Consider the following 23,568-nt stretch of genomic DNA (forward strand, 5'->3'; position numbering starts at 1 on the left):
AACCATCCAGGTTAAAGGGTGTTTATTTCCTGACCAGAGTTTCATTGATGGAGGCTACTGTGACTTGTTTTTCAGTTTAAATTTTTTTCAGTTCAATTTTGTTTTTCCTCACTCCTCTGATGTTTATGTGTAAAAAGGTGGTAGCCATTAAACAGGTTAAAAGGATTGGATAAAAAGACAACAAAAAAAATTATGGGTGGTTTAAAGATGGGACTGTTTAAAAAAAATGTGTGTTTTTCTGATGCTTTCCTGTATGGTTTTCTCCTTTTTGCATAGGAGTTTGAGGTCTTTCGTGTGTCTTCTTGAGGTTTGTGCTGGGGTCCTGGGGGGGTCGGTGGGATGTTCTGGGGGGTCGGTGTATAATTGCCAGCGTCAATGGTTCGCTTTTATTTTGAAGGCAATCTATCTTAACCGGAAATGTAGCGATTGCACTCTCTAGCGTGATGAAGAGCTAAGGGGGGGAAAAGGCGGGCTGAGCTGTCTTCAACTACGTCCGCAAAAGGCCTTTAAGTAGCAACGCTCGCCACTCTGTGGTATCAGTTTATTCTACTGAGCAAACTAAACTCTGACAAGATGAGTGGTCGCGGAAAAGGAGGTAAGGGACTCGGTAAAGGAGGTGCCAAGCGTCACCGTAAAGTGCTCCGTGATAACATCCAGGGAATCACCAAACCCGCCATCCGCCGTCTGGCTCGCCGTGGCGGAGTGAAGCGTATCTCCGGTCTGATCTACGAGGAGACCCGCGGTGTGCTCAAGGTGTTCCTGGAGAACGTGATCCGTGATGCCGTCACCTACACCGAGCACGCCAAGAGGAAGACTGTGACCGCCATGGATGTGGTGTACGCTCTGAAGAGGCAGGGCCGCACCCTGTACGGCTTCGGAGGATAAACCAATGACGACCTGATCTCTCTACAACACAACGGCTCTTTTAAGAGCCACCCAAACCATCCAAAGAGCTCATTTCAATTGTCCAAGATGATATATGATATTTAATATTTTTAAAGACTTATGTAAATTAATATATCCACAATCCCAACACTTCTTTAACAAACTCAATTTCTTACAAATAAAAGTAATGTTGACAATAGTTTTGAGATTGCTGCCAGGGTAAACCCTTATAAATGCCAGCCAAATGGAGAAATGTATGCTTTATATCAATTTCAGTTTACTGGTACACAGCACTGTATTTTGTCTATATTTTAGTAGAAAAGGGGCATCTATTACCAAACCCATGCCGGATTGTAGCTAAATATCTAAATAACCCTCACCTATGATCAGGGTGACATTTGTTTTAGTTCCGGAAAGATCATGTAGGCCGCCATTACACGTGGCTTCTCACTACGGTATCCTGGAATGGACATAAGACAAATTCCTTAGCGCTAAAACCACTGCCCTAAAACGTTGAATATATGTGCAGTGTCTGTAGCTACAAGTTTTATTATAACCGAGGTTAGATCCATATTTTTCGTATGATAAATTTCAGCAGGAGAACAAGACTGATAAACCTGCAGTAACATCTTTTCGGTCAGGATCACAGCTCAGAGACTTATCAGTTCTGATATGAAAAGCCAATAAGAGTCAGTAAAAAAAACATTTAAACCCACGCCGAATTGATACCATATATAAACAATGCATAGAAATATTAAATAAAGGAGTGACTTTAGTTCCAATATTATGTGATTTAGAGTATATTCAGTGATTTCAGTAGAAGGATCACAGCTCTTAGAGGCAGATGTGTGGCTCTTAAAAGAGCCGTTGTGTTGATAACTGTCAGGTCAGTCTAAGCCCGCTCTCCGCGGATACGGCGGGCCAGCTGGATGTCTTTGGGCATGATAGTGACCCTCTTGGCGTGGATGGCGCACAGGTTGGTGTCCTCGAACAGGCCGACCAGGTAAGCCTCGCTGGACTCCTGCAGAGCCATGACAGCAGAGCTCTGGAAGCGCAGGTCGGTCTTGAAGTCCTGGGCGATCTCCCTCACCAGGCGCTGGAAGGGCAGCTTGCGGATCAGCAGCTCGGTGGACTTCTGGTAGCGACGGATCTCTCTCAGGGCCACGGTACCGGGCCTGTAACGGTGAGGCTTCTTCACGCCGCCGGTGGCCGGGGCGCTCTTACGAGCGGCCTTGGTGGCCAGCTGCTTTCTGGGGGCTTTGCCTCCGGTGGACTTACGAGCGGTCTGCTTGGTTCTTGCCATTGTTGGTGAGCGTCAGCTTCTCTTAACTCAAGAAAAATAGTTGTGCTTCAACAGAGACAGCCACTGCTTATATAGCCAGAGCCGGCGCGCCGGCAACGCTGATTGGTCCAATGTATGCACGTGATACAGCAGCTCAGCTATTGGAGGAGAGAAATTTGAAAATTCAACTGACCCGCGCATCTTTTGATTTGTAAATTCCTAAAGCTTTGAGGTACTAACAATAATAAAATACAGATAAACATACTTTGTGTAATAAAAACATAAAGTTCTGGTCTGAATATTAGTGAAAATAATAATATATTGGCATAAATGATGCAATACTAATGTGTGTGAATACATACTTCTACAATAGAGTGTGCTTCTTTCTATATTACAGATTATTATAATACATAAAATAATAATTAAATTAAATATAAATAATAAATAAATAAATATCTGAATTACAAAACAGGAACAGACTATTTATTTGTATCAGAACGTATGTAAAAAGTAAAATATGCATATTGTATTGTTTTAAGTAGATTTTCTAGATTTAGGTACAAGTTGATATTACATAAACAACAAATGTGATGGAAAGGTGCAAAAAACAGGGCTCTCTCAAGTGAATAATTTAATCAATTATAATACAATATAACCAAACCTTTAAACTATATTAGATTAATCTTATACTAGTTGAATTGTTGATTATATGAATACTGTGTACTGTGCAATCTGAGTTTACTTCGTGTTTATTCATATACCAGAGGACAATATTTTAAAAAAAAAATTATAAAATGTTTTAAGATGAAATTAATAGTAACAGTAATAGTAGTTTTGCGTAGGGGCCAGCTTAAGGTAGAACCTAATCATGTTTCTTTATAGCTAAGTGACAACATAAACCATTCGTTGTTACTTGTACAATGTAGAACTTTGCTCTTCATAAGAAGTACGTAGCTCTTGAAAGAGCCGTTGGTTTGTGGTTTGTTAGAGCTGGACGGTTTACTTTGAGCTGGTGTACTTGGTCACAGCCTTGGTACCCTCAGACACGGCGTGCTTGGCCAGCTCACCGGGCAGCAGCAGGCGGACGGCCGTCTGGATCTCCCTGGAGGTGATGGTGGAACGCTTGTTGTAGTGAGCCAGACGGGAGGCCTCACCGGCGATGCGCTCAAAGATGTCGCTCACGAAGGAGTTCATGATGCCCATGGCCTTGGAGGAGATGCCGGTGTCGGGGTGCACCTGCTTCATCACTTTGTACACGTAGATGGCGTACCTCTCCTTCCTGGGCTTTCTCCTCTTCCTGTCCTTCTTGCCGGCGGTCTTCGCCACCGCTTTCTTGGATCCCTTCTTAGCTAAAGCGGGCCCTTTCGGTGCTGGATCAGGCATGATTACGACTGTGGAGTTCACAATTGTGTTTACAAGTGGCTGTACACTACGTCTCCTTAGACCCTAAATATGCAAATTATACTGTGCTGTCCCTTCTCTGTTATTGGCTGATTTCAAATGCGTCAGGGAGTAACTATGCGGAAGTCCCCACATGCATGAAATGAGTTTGCCTATAACTTGTCTGGTTGAAGTGATTTGAGATGCATTTTAATCACCATTGTATCTTAAAGGAAACATGGGTTATGTTTAGATAGTGGCATAGACATGTGGCGTGACATAGACAGCAAATATGTTAACAGTGTAAAAATACTAATTACAAACAGTAGTTCCTGATAATTCCTTTATAGCAAATATTTTTCCTCAATCAAACAAAATGATAATAAACTAAACAGCATGTCAGTTTAATCTGGGAAACAACCAGGGAAGTAACTAAAAGATTATTAATGTATGAAAGCAAATAATCTATATGCCACCTTTATGAAACAAAAAAAATTCTGTGAATAGTTGTTTTCCACATTTCATATTAATGATGTAGCATCGATGGTGATCAGTAACTTTAATGTTTGTTTATTTTTATGGTTTTCATCACTTGTTCTTTCTAAATGTCCTCATTATTCTAATGTCCTCACATTACAATAATGTTTATTTCATACATTTTGCTTTTTTAATTTCTATAATATTTTTCATTAAGCTTTGTGCATCATTGTAAATATTTAAATTATATATATATAATATATATATATATATTATATATATTATATATATATCTTATATATGTATATATATAAGATATATATATTAATTAAATAGGGGATTTAATGATTTTCTCTTATGACAGATATTGCAATTCTAATGTCTAATGTTCTAAAAAATCATATAAATTATTTATAAACAAAACAAATATTTTAATACGGTGTTAAGTAAAATGTATATGAAATGATTGAATTGAAATAATGTGATATAATTGAATTACCTCATTTTGCATATCTGACATGAACAAAAATTGGTGTTTGGACACATAAAATGCTTCATAGATGTATTAAATCTCATTATTTAGTTATTATTGAGTATGTCAAGATGGGTAATAACACTGTATATATTTATCAAGCATTGCACTGCAACTTTTATTATTAATAATATTAAATTGGACTTATATAGCGCCTTTCAAGAAACCCAAGGACGCTTTACAAAGAGGGCAAACAAACTCATCATGAATAAAACAGGTAATTAAAGAGTGATGTGTATGAAGAGTTAAAGGTCATAGACCTCTAAGAACAGGTGGTGCTTGAGATGCTTTTAACTTTTAACATTAACCCAAATTGCCATTACTAGGTCAAAATTGCCTGTAATTGTAGTAAGTTAGTAATGTTATGTGCCGAGGCTTCGGAGTGTGTCGAGTAATCCAGGAAGTTTTCTGTGAAGCACGTGTCGAGGCTTGTAAGATGCCTGAAGCCGAAATACAGTTGAGAGCTTATTATTCCTGAATAAAAACAAATAATGTCTCCCATCTACCATTTGCCTTTAGTTACACAAGCACATTCACTGCCCTGTGCCCAGTTAACCCACTGCCACATATCTGGTATATATGTACCTCTTTTACGCTATTTGACTGATTGGTGGCTTCATGTGCATATGAAGCCTAGAAGAAGCCTCGTGAAATGAACCCTTCCAATTAGCCGGGGATTCAGTAAGCTTGATCTTCCATCACAAGTTGTAGTTACACCCACATATATAAACCCAATGGCACCAGGTAAATATCTGTGAAGAGTTAGTCCTATGTATTTGATTATTTGTCAGATTCAACAGTGGGGAAATATTCTAAATGAAGGCTCTTAATATCCAAATATTTCTATTAAAAAATATATTCTTGGACAATTGAAATGAGCTCTTTGGATGGTTTGGGTGGCTCTTAAAAGAGCCGTTGTGTTGTAGAGAGATCATGTCGTTATTGCTTTATCCTCCGAAGCCGTAAAGGGTGCGGCCCTGCCTCTTCAGAGCGTACACCACGTCCATGGCGGTCACAGTCTTCCTTTTTGCGTGCTCGGTGTAGGTGACGGCATCACGGATCACGTTCTCCAGGAACACCTTGAGCACACCGCGGGTCTCCTCGTAGATCAGACCGGAGATACGCTTCACTCCGCCACGGCGAGCCAGACGGCGGATGGCGGGTTTAGTGATCCCCTGAATGTTATCACGGAGCACTTTACGGTGACGCTTGGCGCCTCCTTTACCGAGTCCCTTGCCTCCTTTTCCGCGACCACTCATCTTGTAAGAGTCAAGTTTGTTCGGCAGAAAAAACTGATACCACAGACTGGAGAGCGTTGCTACTTAAAGGCCCTTTGCGGACGTAGTTGAAGACAGCTGGGCGGCAACATTAGAAACTGATGAACTCTCACCTTCACGACCATGAGTTGTTTTGACTGGTGCCGTTGGATGTTAATAACAGGGTTTGCAGTCAGTCCAATCAGTTCATTTGGATATGTGAAAGTAAAATCCAGTTTAACTTAAATTGAATTTAATTTAATGGATGATTCAATATTTTACAGTAAGATTGTCCTGTAAAACAAGAACATTGGGTTGTCTTATTTCATCATTTTTTATTAATTATGATACAAACTCACCAGTAAACAGTCACACTTTTTGTTAGAAATGAGAAATATCAAATTCTTGCACCCTTTCTGCTTCTTTAATTATTATAAAACCTCAGCTTCTTACAATTTATGATACCGATGTTTACCAAATATGTGCAAGATTCACAGATTTAATCATCCAGATATTCGTCTATTATTCATCTTCATGAACAGATGTCAATATTCAGTTCGAATTTATTGGGGTTCTATTAATATCACATATTATTTAATGTTAATGTAACAGAACATATGAAATCATACTTAAACATCTGTGTAAATAAATAAAACTCAAACTTAAACACTTTAAACAGTTTAAATATATACAAATAACTGAAAATTTGCTGCTGCTCAAAACACAGTACTCAGAAAATGTTATATTTCCTAAATTAATGCACTAATGTGTGAATAAAAAAGTACAAGAGTAGGCTTACAAGTAAGCTTGTAAGAAGAGAGTGTCATCAAGTTTACACCTTACCAACTCAAAACTATTCGATCACTTTACCTTCCTTTACCCATACGGAGACCTCCTGCTGTCATAATAATAGTAAATAATGTTCTTTGAAACTAAAATATAATTCAGGTGTTTATGCAATATGAGCTATCAACAATATGTTATCTTAGATATATTACTGACGTTTATGTTGAATAAAAATAAATGACTCGATAAGTAAATTGTCTTTAAATGCAGCAAAAATAATATTAGAATAAATGTAGCACAATGAAGCAGAGATGCACATTTTTTTTAAAACAAATATATAAAGAAAATACAGAAATAAATAAGTTTGGGGACATAAATAACGGGGGAAATGCAAAAGGGAAAAATTGTGCATACATAAATGCACAAACAAATATAAAACAGATGAAAAAAAAAAATGCTAAGAGGTTAAATAGAAATAAATAAATGGGAAAATTAAGCAGAAGAGTAAATAAAAAGTGTAATAATACAAAGATACAGAAATATCAAGTTATGTCACATTAATATGGCCATTTAATTTTAATATTATATTAGCTGCATTTAATGACATTTACTTAGCAAGTCATTTGTTTAGGGTCTCTGATAGACCTCTTATATACTGTTCCATTAGACTCCATTGACTGAAATAGTATAGTTAAGATGTCTAACATACAGATACTGTGAGGAACTATTCAACCACGTTTCACAGGTGGGGCCTCTGAGAACAGAGACAATGTTAGTGCCTCTATGAGACCAGGATATATGATGAAATGTTTAATAAATAAAATAACAAAGACCCTCTAGGTGTAATGCATTTGATCTTCATAAGTCAGTTTGTTTGCATTTTCATCAGGAATGATCTCTTTGAGAGGAGTGGGTGGCTCTTAAAAGAGCCGTTGGGGTAGTTGTGACCGGTATGGAGATTTACTTCTTGGCGGCCTTCTCGGTTTTCTTGGGCAGCAGGACGGCCTGGATGTTGGGCAACACACCACCCTGAGCGATGGTCACGCCGCCCAGCAGCTTGTTCAACTCCTCATCGTTGCGGACGGCGAGCTGCAGATGGCGGGGGATGATTCTGGTCTTCTTGTTGTCACGGGCGGCGTTTCCAGCCAGCTCCAGGATCTCAGCGGTCAGATACTCCAGCACCGCCGCCAGGTACACCGGCGCTCCGGCACCAACACGCTGAGCGTAGTTACCCTTCCTCAGATGTCTGTGGACACGACCCACAGGGAATTGGAGTCCAGCACGGGATGAGCGGGTCTTTGCCTTGGCTCTGACCTTTCCGCCGGTTTTGCCTCGTCCAGACATTTTCACGTAGTGGTTTCAGTTTAGGAATGCTAAAGCGGAATACCTTCGGAGAGAGACAGCCCGGGGTTTATATAGAGATCAACTCGTCACTCATTGGTCAGGTATATCAGCCGGTCGCCCAATCAGAGGGACCTACGTCACGTCACTAGTCCAAAACTGCGTCCCTCCAGTATCTGGGATTTACAAAGTAAAACATCACAGATCAGATAAATAAGAAAATAACATACACTATTTATGTATATACAGTATCAGAAACAAAGTATAAAAATAAAGTAGAATTTAATGGATGAAAGTGAACAAATTCAATGAAGCACATAATGAAGAAATAATAATTAAAAAAATGAATCAAATAAGATATACTATTTATGGTGTGTATTTCTATACATACAAGCAGAAAAAATACAGTGTCAGAAAATAATATAAAACAAAGTAGAATTGAATGGATGAAATTAAAAGAAAAAATACAGTATGGCACATAATGAAATATTTTTTGAAATAAGTTATTAATATACATTTTAATAAAACCTAGCTGATTAAAGCTAACCTGATCTCCTCAGTCAAAGAAGCCTGCATGTGAGGAGACGTATTAAAATACGTATTATTCACGTGCATCAATATTAAACAATTTAAATTCCTAAAAGTCAAATTGAATTAATCATATCAAAGTTGTAAATCGCGAGACACTGAGCAGATCTGAGGGACCTAAATGCTAAAGAGGCCTTCATGACCTCTCAGCAAACATTCAAAATGATTTAATCAATAATAGCAGCTGAAATCATTGTATGTAAATTGGATTTCCAGTGACTTTGAACTAGTATTCATTGTCTCATTAAGATATTTGTAGGAAACATGTAATTTAAAGTGTTAAACTTGTCATAAACATGTGCCTGCAATATGACCAAGATGAGTCACTATTAAATAAGAAGTACTCAGATCCTTCACTTAAGTAGAAGTACTAATACCACACTGCAAAAAGTAAAATATGTAAGTATAACCAGGAATTTGTACTTGAATATTATATCATTAGATTATTATTATTATTCATGCATTAATGTAAAAGCAGGATTTTACTGTGGTAGTTGGTTGAGGTGAACTAATAAGTATTTTCATTATGGATTAATCTGCTGATTATTTCCTCTATTAATCAATTAATTGATTGGTTTGTTAAAATAATGTAAATAGCGGGAAATGGCATCACACACTCTCAAAAGTCTCAAAATAAATGTAGTGCAGTAAAAAGTACAATATTTGCCTCTGAGTTATGGTGGAGTAGAAGTATAAAGTACAGTACCTGAGTAAATGTACTTAATTACTTTTAATCAGTGGTGAAATGTCAGTGACACAATCCGCGTAGTTTCTGAGGCAAGTTAAAGTTTCCTAAAATAGGAAAAAAAAAAAAAAAAAAAAAAGGTATTATAATCACATGGTGGCACTACACGTTGTAGGGTTTTATTTTGTTTAATAATTATATTCTTTTTTGACTTAATCTTTACTCTGATTTCAGGTCTCCTATAAAGGTCTTTGTGGCTTTTTTCTTCCACGGGGCAGGTCTTTAATATCGGGATAATCTATATTTATAATCAGTTATTTTTAGGAAAAATCATGTTGATTGAATATTATATCCTATTCAAATGAAGCTACATTATATTTACTACATACCTGTTTACATTACAGTTCATTCACGTTGCAGTTACTGTAAACCTATTTAATACAAAATAATATTTTAGAGTATTCCTATATTCTGCACTTTTATGCAATATAGTCTCACTTGTGCTTGCAACGCATGTTGATTTTGTGCTTTGAAAAAAATCTGAGATACAAGCATATCATTGCCAATGACTATAATTGACAATAAACAACTTGGCCCCACTCTTATTATAAAAACATCAGGAAAAGTGCTCGTTTTGCAGATTTGGGTGGCTCTTAAAAGAGCCGTTTGGTTGTTTAGCAAACTTAAGTTCGTTTACTTCTTCGCTGTTTTCTTGGCTGTGGGTTTCTTAGTTGAGGTCTTCTTAACAGATTTTGGTTTAGTAACCCTCTTCGGGAGAGCTGTCTTCCTTTTGGGTGTAGCTGCCTTCTTGGACGCAGCTGCCTTCTTGGGTGCAGCTGCCTTCTTGGGTGTAGCTGCCTTCTTGGACGCAGCTGCCTTCTTGGGCGCAGCAGCTGACTTCTTGGGCACAGCAGCTGACTTCTTGGGCACAGCAGCTGACTTCTTGGACACCTTCTTCAGGCTCTTTCCTGCAGCAGTTGGCTTCTTGGTTGGCCTCGCTTTCGCCGCCGGCTTCTTGGCTTTGGCGACAGATTTCCTCACCACCAGCTTCTTGGCTTTGACGGCGGGCTTTGACAGCTTGAAGGACCCGGACGCCCCCTTGCCTTTGACCTGCGTGATGCATTTTGACAGAATCATCCTCTTGAGGGCTTTTTTCAGATGGACGGTCTTGTGTTCAACATCGTAGCCTTCAGCGGCCGCTGCCTTCTTCATAGCCACGAAAGACATGCCTTTAGGGCCCTTGTTGGATGCCAACACTAACTTGATGGCATCAGTGGGACCGAGACCGGGCTTCTTGGTCGGCTGTGAAGCTTTCTTCTTCGCTTTCACCGGGGCTGCCGCTACAGGGGCTGGGACTTCTTCCGTTTCTGTCATGATGCTGTATCAAGTTGATCCTCTCGACTAGTCTGATGTGACTGATGAAGTCTCCCAGCAAAGAGAGGAACTTAAACACACCATGAGAACCGTGGAGACTCAACCCAGCCTGCCGCTCACCGGTGCAGCAGGAATACTGTGCCACTTGTGTTTTCTCTGTACCGATAAAAGTATAAAATACACATCTGGAGGAAGTACTAAAGTCTAAAATTGAATCGAACTGATAGCAAAGGAGTTTCTTCTCACATTTAAGTCAAAAGAACCGTAATACCTTTCTGCATTTTGTTTGGAAAGCGTTAAAACGTCTCCTATCTGCCGCTGTGTGAGGCTCTGCTGCGTGTCTTTTCCTCGTGATTTCTCTCCTAAATGCTTTAAAACACACCAGAAACCCACTCAAAAGAGTTTAACAGCGAGAAGAGATGTTTGTTCAGAGACCCAATGTGAAAACACTCAAGTCTTGCGAATATTTATTTATTAAACAGAGGTTCTTTTGGTATCTGCAAAACACACTCCTATTGAGATAGGTCACTGGCTGAGTTTTACTTCCTGAAACAAGGTGTGCCCTTTATGTAGCACATTGTTCTTTTTAATATTAATACAACCATCTTTTTATATGAGATAGTTATAACAATCTGAAATGTGTTAGACATTTAGATCTAACACTGTTAGGACACAGAGGCTCCTATACAGCCCCCAACTTCCTCAGGAGACAGATGAGCTCCCACAAGTTGTTAACACTAGACATCATTTATTGAGCTCTAGTCTTGTTCATTGACTTTTGTATAATATCAGAGAAACTAATTATTCAATAATTATATTTTTTATGCCGTAAATACAATCAATTGCCAGTTTGTGAGCTACACAAAGTAATGTGGTGTAATTACAACAGTCTATAAGGTGTGAATAATATTAATACTAATAATAACACGACACAATCCAACACCTCACTGTTTCACCTCAACAGTTTTAACACAAACCGATCATTAGAACCTTGATGAAGATTTATTGCAAGGTAAATAAAATAAATTAATTACGTAAATTACTGTAAGAAAGGTGTAATGAACATAGCAATGGTTAGTATACTACTTTATGTAGTTTTGTACCATAACATTTTTACTATTATGTGTTTGTAATGGGTCGTGAGTCATGGTCATATGATTAATGCTTTCACAGATAAGGTAAGGTAAGATACAGTATATCATTTTAGTTACTCTGTTGTGAAATGTATTACAGCAAGTTATATTGTTTCATATCTAATATTTCTTTACAATGTTCAGAAAAAAAGGCAGCTACAATCACTCCTGATCTATACCAAAATTAGAATTATCATTGTTATTCATCTTTTATTGGCGTAGTACAATCTCACAAACTTGGAACGTCTTTGGCCTTAAGGTAAATATGGTATTATAATATAATACCAGACAACAGTGCTTTCTATTGAAGAAATATCTGTCCATCCCATGTTTGTAACTGTGTATCTTTAATATAAATATAATTTAGTCTTCTATTAGTGCTATTTATATATACTTTATACTGTTGTTTTTATTTTATTCCAATATTGGTTATCAGAATCAAAATCAGAAATAATTTATTGATACCTGGGGGAAATCGGGGTGTTACAGTTGCTCATGGAGTATGTAACATGGAAATTATATATATACTACAATATATAACATAATTTATGTAAAGAGATATAAGTAAGTACTCAAATTAAAAATAATAAAATGAGAATTAAAAAAAAGATGTACACATATTTGCATTAAGATGTGCAATATATAACAAATAACCAGAGTGCAGTGTACAGTATAAATGCAGTATTAATGAGAGTATTGCACAGTTGAATATAGGTCAAATTATTTTAGAGTTATGTGAACAATAATAGATTATGAGGTAGTAACAGCTGACGGGTGAAATAATCCTGTATAGTAACATATAATGGATATAAAGGTTGATGTTGGAGTCATATTTAGGCTTTCCTCTGTAGTGCCAGTCACCTATTTGTTTTATATCAAATTTGCAAAGTGTACAAACTAACTATGATGTGATTGAGAAAGAAACTATGCTTTTTATGGAACATGTTGGGTTGTTTATTACAAACATTGTGCAGAACAGAACATTCAAAACTTAATTTCACATCAATATCTTATTATTATATAACTTTACTTAAAGTTTTAGCACATATTTCTTCTAACTAAACAACATGAAAGCAACGAGGAGTGAAAGACACAATCTGCAGACAAATATATTCATAAATATACCTTCAATTGTAAGAGAGATGTGCCAGGCTGAACATATCCATCTCAAACTCTTACAGCTGACAACTGACAGCGAGTCATCCAGCAGGCAATAAGATTGCTGCACTCTTGAGCTCATCACTTGACACTTTACCTTTATATACCTTTATATACTTTACATACTGTTTTACAAACTGTTACACCTCTGTGTGTGTATATATTTACTACTTCTCTATACATACTATGTTCCTGTTTACACCTCTGTGTACATACTGTATATTACTTCTCATCATGCATGTACATACTACATCCTGTTTACATTCAGTTGTCCCATCAGAAATACTGTCGTCAACTACATTACAAATTTACATTACTATTTTATACTTACACTTACTTATGTTTATATTTATTCACTATTTCATACCTTAAATAATAATTTTACTTGTGCATTTACTTGTGTGATATCCCCTGTTATATACATATACATAAACTGCTACTACTACTACTAATAATAATACAAATAATAAATATATGATAAATATTAAAGCAATACATAGACATTATATGTTACCATAACATATATATTTTGTATTGAACAATGTCATTCGTTCCAACTTTATGAGCAGCTTACTTGGTTTGCTGCAGTAGAACAGTTGATCTTCCTAAAGAAAGAAAATAAGTCAAATAAAATATTAATTTCATGTGCATTCGCTTTAATGACTAAGAAATACTTTTAGAATTTAGAAGTAAAAGTATAATGAATTCTAAAACAGAGTAAAACAATTGATATGCAGAGTGACAGGCCCAAGTAACTTTTGAGTGTGTTTGCAGACACCAAACTAACATCTGTTTCATACAGATTTAAAAGCAAGAACTCATGGTTTTTAGTTTGAATCTTTAAACAAACATCTTCACTCAACATCTAACTGGTTTTAGTGGACTAACGATGTCTTTTTAAGCATTTAGGAGATGAATTACAGGGAAATGTCAAACAGCAGTGCCTCACACGGTAGTAGTTTTGACAGGTTTAGAGGTTTCCCAATCAAAACACAAATACCTTCAAAGCCTTATTCGATTTATATGTGAAGAGAAACTCCTTCGCTATCAGTTTAATTAAATTTTAGACTTTAATACTTCCTCCAGATGTGTATTTTATACATTTATTGGTAAAGAGAAAACACAGGTGGAACAGTATTTTTGCTGCAGGCTGGGTTGAGTCTCCATGGTTCTCATGGTGTGTTTAAGTACATCTGTTTGCTGGTAATTTTTTAACAGTCACATCAGGCTAGTCTTCTACAACGCAATGGCCGAACCTGAAGTCGCTCCACCCGCAGCCCCGGCTGCTAAAGCGCCGAAGAAGAAAGCCCCCACACCTGTGAAGCCTGCTGGCCCCGGCGCCCCTGAGCTCATCTTGAAGGCGGTGACCGCCTACAAAGGTCGTAAAGGGATTTCTTTCTTCGCTCTCAATAAGGAGCTGGCCGCTCAAGGCTACGACGTGGAACACAACAAACACCACATTAAACATGCTGTTATGAGGCTGTTGGACAGTGAAGCCATTGTACACACCAAGGGAGTCGGGACGGTTGGGTCCTTCAAGCTGAATAAAGATGCTCCAAAGGGTAAAGAGGTAACGAAGAAGCCGGCCGCGACGAAACTCACCGCCGCTAAGAAACCAGCAGCCACCAGGAAGACAAAAGCGGCGACACCCAAGAAGGCGAAGAAGCCCGCTGCAGCCAAGACGAGGCCGGCCAAGAAGTCCGCAAAGAGCCCGAAGAAGACGGCGGTCCAGAAGGCAACTGCTCCCAAGAAAGCTGCTAAGAAACCAGCTAAGAAGTAAACGTCCTGAAAGATGCTTCATTCCAACAAAACAAAAGGCTCTTTTGAGAGCCACCCAAATGTTACACTGAAGAGACAATCTCCTTTTTTATTTTCTATATTTATTTGTTTGTGACTTAGATTTTCTCTGTCACTCTATCATATTGGTATATATACTTTTATTTAGAAAGTTCAGTACAATAGTTAAATAAACATGTTAAGAAAAATTAGTGAGTAAGATATTTCACAGTATAAACATTTTATAAAAATATTAGGGCTGACCCGAATGCTTCAAAGCTTTGACCGTTGCCACGATATTCAACCTCTAAATCACTATTCGAATGCTTTGATTTTTAAACTTTTTAAAAAATATTATATACAAGTCTATAAAAATGTATGTAAAAAAAAAAAAAATAGCCCATGAAATAAGGAATAATTCTACAACATTATCAATGATTATATAAATTGTTGTATTATTATACACCGCAAAGCTTTGAATATTTCTCACCGAAGTTTAACAGCCCAAAAAAATCATTTTTGGGTCAGCTCTAAAAAGTAAAATACATTTTACAACAAATAAATGTAAGGAAAGGAAAAGATTAATTAAAAAGAAAAAAAGAAAAAAACAATCAAGGTCTGCTAAAAATTTGATTGGTTTATTATTATTATTATTATTATTATTATTATTATTATTATATTGCACCATATACTATGTATTATATCCCATACCATACTGTTTTATACCATACTACATTATGTAAATGTTATACTGTCTTAATACATATATTATGTTGCTATATTAATACAGACATTAAGTAATCACATTATATATTATTTTGGTATACTCTGTTTACATGTACTCTAGACTATTAACCCCACTACTGTCTACCTCCTAATTTTGTCTTGAATTGCCGTTGTATAAATTCAATTTTTTTATTCTTATTGTAGCTTTATACACATCTTATTAATAATTTATAGGTCATCTAACTGAATGCACACATTAGCAGTGTATACATGAATGAATCTAACTAATTACCTGTAGTAACAATGTATAGTAGTAGTATTATAGTAACTATTATTTGGTTGTCAATACATATTATACAATACATTATTTATATAGACCAACAACACATTTTTGTCAAGGGGTTTTGCAATCGGTAGGCTACAGCATACAATACCACAACGATTTTAACCATTGTTTAACATAAAATATGTAAAATATATATTTGATATAGATATTTATGTATAAAATGTGTAATGAACACAGATCTAGAGCCCTGTTGAAACGTGTTAACAAACTTGACTATATAGTGTTTATTTTATTATTAATATAATATAATAATATAAAAAAACGTGTTTATTTTATAAATTAAACTAATGTTTATGTCTGTAAAAAGTGTATTATACTGCCAACAGTATGTTTGCTTTTGCTTTTTTTTCCCCTGCTGTATCACGTGCATACATTGGACCAATCAGCGTTGCCGGCGCGCCGGCTCTGGCTATATAAGCAGTGGCTGTCTCTGTTGAAGCACAACTATTTTTCTTGAGTTAAGAGAAGCCGACGCTCACCAACAATGGCAAGAACCAAGCAGACCGCTCGTAAGTCCACCGGAGGCAAAGCCCCCAGAAAGCAGCTGGCCACCAAGGCCGCTCGTAAGAGCGCCCCGGCCACCGGCGGCGTGAAGAAGCCTCACCGTTACAGGCCCGGTACCGTGGCCCTGAGAGAGATCCGTCGCTACCAGAAGTCCACCGAGCTGCTGATCCGCAAGCTGCCCTTCCAGCGCCTGGTGAGGGAGATCGCCCAGGACTTCAAGACCGACCTGCGCTTCCAGAGCTCTGCTGTCATGGCTCTGCAGGAGTCCAGCGAGGCTTACCTGGTCGGCCTGTTCGAGGACACCAACCTGTGCGCCATCCACGCCAAGAGGGTCACTATCATGCCCAAAGACATCCAGCTGGCCCGCCGTATCCGCGGAGAGCGGGCTTAGACTGACCTGAGACCAGCCACACTTGACCACAGTTAACACAACGGCTCTTTTAAGAGCCACACATCCGTCTAACGGAGCTGTGATCCTGTGAAGCATGGTCCCCCCGTCAAAGTCATTGATTATACTCTAGATCAGAAATGAAGCAAGTGACAGTGTAACGCTGATAGTAGCCTATTGATTGGAATCTGACGAGTTACGCTATTTGTCCACCAGAGGGCGCTGTTGACCAGAGAATGGGTCATTCCTGTAGAGATGGATGACACGTCTCGACTATCTCATGTATAAACCAGAATGCTTAGATTTAATCTAATCAGTCCATTTTATTACTATTACTATTTTAAGACTAAAATGAATGGTTAATTACTTATTTTTCTACCAAACTATCTCATTGAAGGGAAATAGTGTAATTTTATTTTTTTAACCACACACCTGTTAAAACCCAAATACCCAAGCATATCTTGGAATGAATTATCCGTACCTCTATATGATTAGAACCTGCAGAAAATAAATAAATGACTCGAAAAATAAATACATTTATAATTAATTGTAGCAATAAATAAAAAAAAATTGATATTTCTGTTTTAATTTGATTTTTATTTATTTATCTATGTATTGACCATCTTAGACCCACAATATAGCTGTTTTAGTCTTTCTTATGGGGGTACAGGAGGTCTTTAGGGGGAGATAGCTGGTCAACAGTAGATGTTACATAGAAGTGTTGTATATCATCTGAAAGCTGGGAACCTTGAGATTAATTTAATTAAGTTGTTCTGGTCATAAATCCGAAATAAACATGAATTAATTATTTTTGTGTAATTCAAGACTGTTTAGGGACCCCAGTATGCAGAAATATTCAAATACACCATTTTGAAAATAGACAATAACATATTAATAATGCATTAAAAAAATTGCATGTGATTATCATGAAGTGGGCATGTCTGTAAAGGGGAGACTCGTGTGTACCCATAGAACCCATTTACATCCACATATCTTGAGGTCAGAGGTTAAGGGACCCCTTTGAAAATGGCCATGGCAGTATTTCATCGCTAAAATTTAGCCCAACTTTGGAGCTTTATTTAGCCTCCTTCCTGACATGTTAGGTTTTCTAGTTTCATATGATATGTGTCTTCACTCTAAAACTGAACCTGCTAGAGCAGGGGTATTCAACTAAAATTTAAAGAGGTCCAGTTAGAGAAAACTTTTTGAAGCAAAGGTCCGGAAGATCATGTCTAGCTATTTAGTGTGATATATATTTAAGTAGCCTAGTAGTTGTTTCAACATCTGCATGTAATCAACACCTGACTGTTAAATCAAATGAATTCAGTACGACATAGAACTGAACATATATGTATGACTGCAGATATGTATAATGTTCTCTCATTAACTAAATAAAAGTAGGGCTGCATTTCAAAATAAGACAAAATAAATAAAATGTGAAAATTGTGCATGTTCAAATAAAGTGCTTAACTTCAGAAAAATAAAATAAAGGGAGGAAAAGCTTGAATTTCCCCTTTTCTGTTTCACATCTTGACTCAACGGTCTCAACCAATTTTACAGTCTCAACAATCTTTACAATCTCAACACATCTTAACAATTGAACAGTTTTAGAGTATCACTTTCTTCCCCTCTTATATCCCACTCCCCCACGTTTTTGCTCAGTGAGAGAATTGAGCTCTAGCTCGATTTTAAACCTGGGCTTGAATGGAGTCAGGGCCATTCTCATACACATGTGGAGGTGCTCATTGGTGAGCCTGGAACGGTATTTAGTTTTTATTATGTTTATTGTGGAGAAAGCTGCCTCGCATTTGTATGTGGAGCCAAACATGGTCAAGATGTACAGGGCTACTTTCCTCAGACCTGGGAAAGCTGTCTCAGGGACCATTTGGAGCCAGAAAGTGGAAGGGTCAGTTCTTACAAACTGCTCTTTCAGGGCCACATCTGCTTGGAGATCAACCAATTGCATCTGGAGAGGCCCAGCATTTACCCATTTAAAGTGCTGTGTGACTTCCTTGAGAACCCCCTGACATCTGTGATGAGAAATGGGTTCTGAATGAACATGGTGAGCTGCTGTCCAAAGCTGAAGCTGTCAAAACGATTGCTGAAGTTTACAATCAGCTTATCAATAAAGTCAACAAAAGAAGACACATCTCTCCGTTCCTGAACCTGTTCCTGTTCCTGCACTGCTGGGAAGTGGGCACAGTCTCCCTGCAGGTCTTCCTTGAACACCTCAAGTTTCCTCTGAAAGGAACGGACAGCTGTCATCAGTTCACAAATTGAATTGTCCTTGCCCTGTAGCCTCAAATTCAGTTCATTCAGATGTGAAGTGATATCAACCAAAAAGGCCACATTATCCATCTGTTCCTCATTTTCTAAAAAGAGAGAAAACGGTGTTGCCTTCTGACTTCTTAGCTCTGCCAAAAAAATATGCTACTTCCCTCCTGATGGACCAAAAGCGCACTAACACCCTGCCTTTGCTGAGCCATCTCACACTGTTGTGCAGCAAAAGATCATCAGCATTGGCATCAAAAGAGGAATTCCCTAAGCATATGATGCTGGTAGGAAGAGGATGCACTGAGAAAATTGATCATTTTCATCATTGTATTCATCACATCAGCATGCTCATCTGACAGGGAGGCGCAGAGGACAGATTGATGAATGATGCAATGGTAAGCTATGAGCTCAGGATTGTCCTCTTTCAGTCTTGCTACAACTCCTTTCTGTCTCCCTATCATAGCAGGGGCTCCATCTGTGGTTATTGAAACCACTTGTTTTGGCTCTATTCCTCTCTTTGTTAACATCTCCTTAATGGCCAGGTAGATGTCTTCTCCTCTTGTACTGGTCTGAAGGGGAGTGACACCTAACAGGTCTTCACAGAATGCTTTCTGGTCTGTGTTGAAAGACCTGACATACACTAAAAGCTGAGCATTGTCACACATGTCAGTGGACTCATCCACAGCTAAGCCTACACATGGTGCCTTACGCATGGCTTCATCTAGCTGGGTTAACACGTCCTGAGTTCCTATTTCACTTTTCTTTGCGGCAGATGACGCTGACATGGGTATTTGCTTTATTTGATCACAAAGCTCTTGTTTTTGTTTTCCCTCAACAAGTGTTTCAGCTACTGCACTCATGCATTCTTTGACAACCCCTCCATCAGTAAATGGCTTTTTGTGTTGACCCAAAATCCAAGCAGCTCTGAGGGAACGAGAGCACGTTTTTGGGCAGTGAATGTGTGGCTCAGGATCCTGGTGGACTGCTCATATTGGGCTCTGAGACTACTTCTTTTCTGTGATCTCACTTCAGATTTGAGTGTTTGTTCAAAACCTTTATGTTTTGTCTCATAATGGCGTTTCACATTGGCACTTTTAATAAGTGCCACGGTTTCTGAACATATGAGACACACTGGTTTAGTGCTCCCAGTGGGAAGTATGAACAGAAATGAGTCTGTCCATTCCGGATTAAATGCTCTATTTTCGCTGTCCACTTTTCTTTTTTTGGAGAGCACCATTAGTTCTTTATTTTTCTCTCCCAACACTGGGCTGTGACTGGACAGGAGATGGCAGAGGGAAGTGACGGATCAGGAACCGAGTTAGGCAAGATGGAATTAAGTGGCGGGAGTTATGGAGAATGGGAAATTGTTCGGAAAAAGAAACGTAAAAAGAATCCAAATAATATATTGGATGATAGTTATTATGTTGACAGAGAAGCTGTAACAGAGAGGAGGAGAGATGATTATAAGGTAATCGTTAAACTTGCGCAAGAAGGGGTTTCTTTTGGAGAGTGGAATCCAATATGTAAGGAAATTGGAGAGATAAAGAGTGCTAAAGTGTTGAGAAATGGATCACTGTTGATTATGTGCAAGGATGGAGGACAACAAGGGAGAGCAATCAGGATGAATAAAATAAATGGCAGGAAAGTACAATGTTCCCTAGCTGGTGACAAAAAACTAGTCAAGGGAGTCATCTCAGGGATCCCAGTAAATGTACCAGATGACGATGTTAAAGCAAACATAACTAATGCAAAAGTAAGTGAAGTCAAACGCATGAAATCAAACAGAAATGGGATTAAATGTGACAGTCTCTCAGTCCTGATCACTTTTGAGGAGGGAAAACTTCCCGAAAAGATCTACATCGGATATATGTGTTATGATGTCAGGCTGTATATTCCCCCACCACTCAGATGTTTTAAGTGTCAAAGATTTGGACATGTGGCGGCTGTGTGTAAAGGAAAGCAAAGGTGTGGAAGATGTGGTGGAGACCACGGCAAATGTGCCCAGGGAGCAAAGCTGAAATGCTGCAATTGCGGCGGAGAACATAGCTTAGCGTACAGTGGATGTGAGGTCAGCAAAAGAGCGGCAGAGGTGCAGCGAGTCAAGGTGTATCAGGGAATCAGCTATGCAGAGGCAGCAAAGAAGGTTTCAGAAGGCATAAAGGTGACAAAGCAAAATAACACTGTGAATGAAGATGTTGGAAAATATGGGGGATGTGATAAGTTGAAGGAGGAAACTCTGCTAGTGAGAAAAAGTGACTTTGTGCTCTTTATGGCAGAATTAATCAACTGTTCGGCACAGTCAAAAAGTCGCAATGAAAGGATTAAAATAATTGTCAGATCAGCTGAGAAGTACCTTGAAGTGAATGGGTTACAATGGGAAACAGTTAGAGACATTCTTAATGAAGATACACAATCCTCTCAAACATCGGCTGGATCCTCTGAATTGTGTTAATTCTGCTACAATGGAATGCCAGAAGCTTAATAGCAAATGGACAGGAGTTTAAGAAGTATATTGATAATTTACAAAAGAAACCTAATGTAATATGTATACAAGAGACATGGTTGAAACCACAGTGGGATTTTGTTGTAAAGGGATATTCTGTAGTTAGAAGAGATAGGGAATCTGGCAATGGTGGAGGAGTTGCAACATTCATACAGAATGAAATGAGTTACAACATAATGCATGTAAACACATAGCATGAATCCATTGTGGTTAAGGTTTGGACTGACAGAGGTGATATAGATATAATTAACTTTTATAATCCATGCGGGAAATTAAGTCAAGGTATATTGGAGGATGTAGGGGGATCATTGCAAAACAATGTAATATGGTGTGGGGATTTTAATTCACATAATTCATTGTGGGGGAGCAATAGCACAGATGCAAATGGTGTAGTTGTAGAAGAATTTATAGATGATCACTGTTTGGTGTGTATTAATAATGGGGAGGGAACACGGTATAATTGCACTCAAAACAAAGAAGCAGCACTTGACCTAACATTTGTAAATAGTACTTTAGCAGGTGTAAGCACATGGAAAGTAATAAAGCATACTTCAATGAGCAGTGATCACTACCCCGTAGTGACTAAAGTTGGTGTAAAGATTTATTATGATAAGGGAAAGAAAATTCCTAGATGGAAGTTGGAAAATGCTAACTGGGCTGCTTATCAAGAGATAAGTGCAAGGGAATTAAATAAGATTATCAAATGGATATATTTAATGGTGAACTAGTTAATGAAATAATTCAGTCCGTTGAGGAAACAATCCCAAAGAGTACAGGAACTAAACGTATTAAGAATGTACCCTGGTGGAATAGCGACTGTAGCAAAGCCATAAAAAACAGAAATAAAGCATTTAGGGAACTCAAAAAACTTCATTGGCAGGATGCTTTGATCCAGTATAAAAGGGCACAGGCAATAGTAAGGAGAACAATAAGAACCCAAAAACGCACATTTTGGAGGCAATACTGTAGCAGTATTGGAAGAGAAGTACAGCTTTCAGATGTCTGGGGCATGATCAGGAGAATGGGTGGGATCAGAAGGAGTTCTAAGTTACCAGTGATGAACAGGGGCGATCAAATGGCTGTCAGCAACCTAGAAAAGGCTGAACTTCTGGCGCAAACGTTCAGGAAAGTTCACAGCTCCGACAATCTAACAGATGAGGCCAGGCGCTGTAGAAATAGAGTTTTATTGGAGAATTCAAAAATATTAGAGAAAAAAGAGACATGAGAAGATCCAATAGACCTGCCTTTTAGTAGGTTTGAATTGAGAAGAGCAATAACTAGTGCACGTCAGACCACACCTGGTAAAGATGGCGTATGCTATAAAATGTTAGCGCACATGGCAGATAACACTCTGGTCACTGTGTTAAGACTGGATAACAGAGTTTGGGAAACTGGCCAACTTCCTTCAGTGTGGAAACAAGCCGTATTAGTGCCTATTCTAAAACCAGGGAAAGACCCATCAGATCCATGTAGTTACAGACCTATTGCCCTAACCTCTCATTTATGCAAAATTATGGAACGTATGGTTACAGAGAGATTAACCTATTTCCTGAAAAGTAAAGCTCTTTTATCTCCACATCAAAGTGGGTTCTGTAGGGGTCGCAATACTATGGACTCTGTTTTATGCTTAGAGTCAGACATCAGGAAAGCACAGACCAACAAAGAAGTAGTAACAGCTGTCTTCTTTGATGTGGAAAAAGCATATGATATGCTCTGGAAAGAAGGGTTACTCATTAAATTGAATTCATTGGGAATTGGTGGTAGAGCATATAATTGGGTGAAGGACTTTTTATTTGACAGGAAAATACAGGTAAGAGTAGATGCAGAATATTCAAATGTATATACAGTGGATAATGGAACTCCACAAGGTAGTGTATGTAGTCCGTTATTATTCAATATAATGATCAATGATATATTTTCTCAGTTTGAGCAAAACATAGGAAAATCTATGTACGCGGGTGACGGAGCTCTTTGGATAAGAGGCCGCAATGTATCATTTGTTAATAAGAAAATGCAAGCTGGGCGAATAAATGGGGATTCAAGTTATCAGTAGCAAAAACACAAGTTATTTGTTTCTTAAAACGGCGTAAAATCGCACCCATTTCCCTAAAACTGTATGATCAACCTCTGGAGCAAGTCAAAGCTGTAGATTTCTGGGGATTTGGTTTGATGAA

General features: G+C 38.1%; 7 protein-coding genes across 7 annotated transcripts; 2 read left to right on the forward strand and 5 right to left on the reverse strand.

Moving 5' to 3' along the window:
* Positions 1-510: 510 nt before the first annotated feature.
* Positions 511-16,683, forward strand: LOC119482510 (histone H3). The gene is given in 3 exon segments (XM_037760048.1): positions 511-866; positions 5,108-5,129; positions 16,189-16,683. Coding segments are annotated over 3 exon segments (747 nt in total). The 5' UTR covers positions 511-573; the 3' UTR covers positions 16,621-16,683.
* On the reverse strand, positions 1,706-2,430 carry LOC119482504 (histone H3). The gene has a single exon (XM_037760042.1). The coding sequence runs from the start codon at positions 2,186-2,188 to the stop codon at positions 1,778-1,780; it is 411 nt and encodes a 136-aa protein (XP_037615970.1). The 5' UTR covers positions 2,189-2,430; the 3' UTR covers positions 1,706-1,777.
* Positions 2,749-4,024, reverse strand: LOC119482507 (histone H2B 1/2-like). The gene has a single exon (XM_037760045.1). The coding sequence runs from the start codon at positions 3,548-3,550 to the stop codon at positions 3,167-3,169; it is 384 nt and encodes a 127-aa protein (XP_037615973.1). The 5' UTR covers positions 3,551-4,024; the 3' UTR covers positions 2,749-3,166.
* LOC119482509 (histone H4) lies at positions 5,401-5,891 on the reverse strand. Its single transcript, XM_037760047.1, has one exon. It carries the CDS (start codon positions 5,813-5,815, stop codon positions 5,504-5,506), a length of 312 nt encoding a protein of 103 aa, XP_037615975.1. The 5' UTR covers positions 5,816-5,891; the 3' UTR covers positions 5,401-5,503.
* LOC119482505 (histone H2A-like) lies at positions 6,131-8,112 on the reverse strand. Its single transcript, XM_037760043.1, has one exon. It carries the CDS (start codon positions 7,940-7,942, stop codon positions 7,559-7,561), a length of 384 nt encoding a protein of 127 aa, XP_037615971.1. The 5' UTR covers positions 7,943-8,112; the 3' UTR covers positions 6,131-7,558.
* Positions 9,894-11,129, reverse strand: LOC119482500 (histone H1-like). The gene has a single exon (XM_037760037.1). The coding sequence runs from the start codon at positions 10,584-10,586 to the stop codon at positions 9,906-9,908; it is 681 nt and encodes a 226-aa protein (XP_037615965.1). The 5' UTR covers positions 10,587-11,129; the 3' UTR covers positions 9,894-9,905.
* On the forward strand, positions 14,105-14,920 carry LOC119482502 (histone H1-like). Its single transcript, XM_037760040.1, has one exon. The coding sequence runs from the start codon at positions 14,124-14,126 to the stop codon at positions 14,655-14,657; it is 534 nt and encodes a 177-aa protein (XP_037615968.1). The 5' UTR covers positions 14,105-14,123; the 3' UTR covers positions 14,658-14,920.
* Positions 16,684-23,568: the final 6,885 nt, after the last annotated feature.

The sequence above is a fragment of the Sebastes umbrosus genome, chromosome 23 (assembly GCF_015220745.1).
Source record: "Sebastes umbrosus isolate fSebUmb1 chromosome 23, fSebUmb1.pri, whole genome shotgun sequence".
NCBI classification, from domain to species: Eukaryota; Metazoa; Chordata; class Actinopteri; order Perciformes; family Sebastidae; genus Sebastes; species Sebastes umbrosus.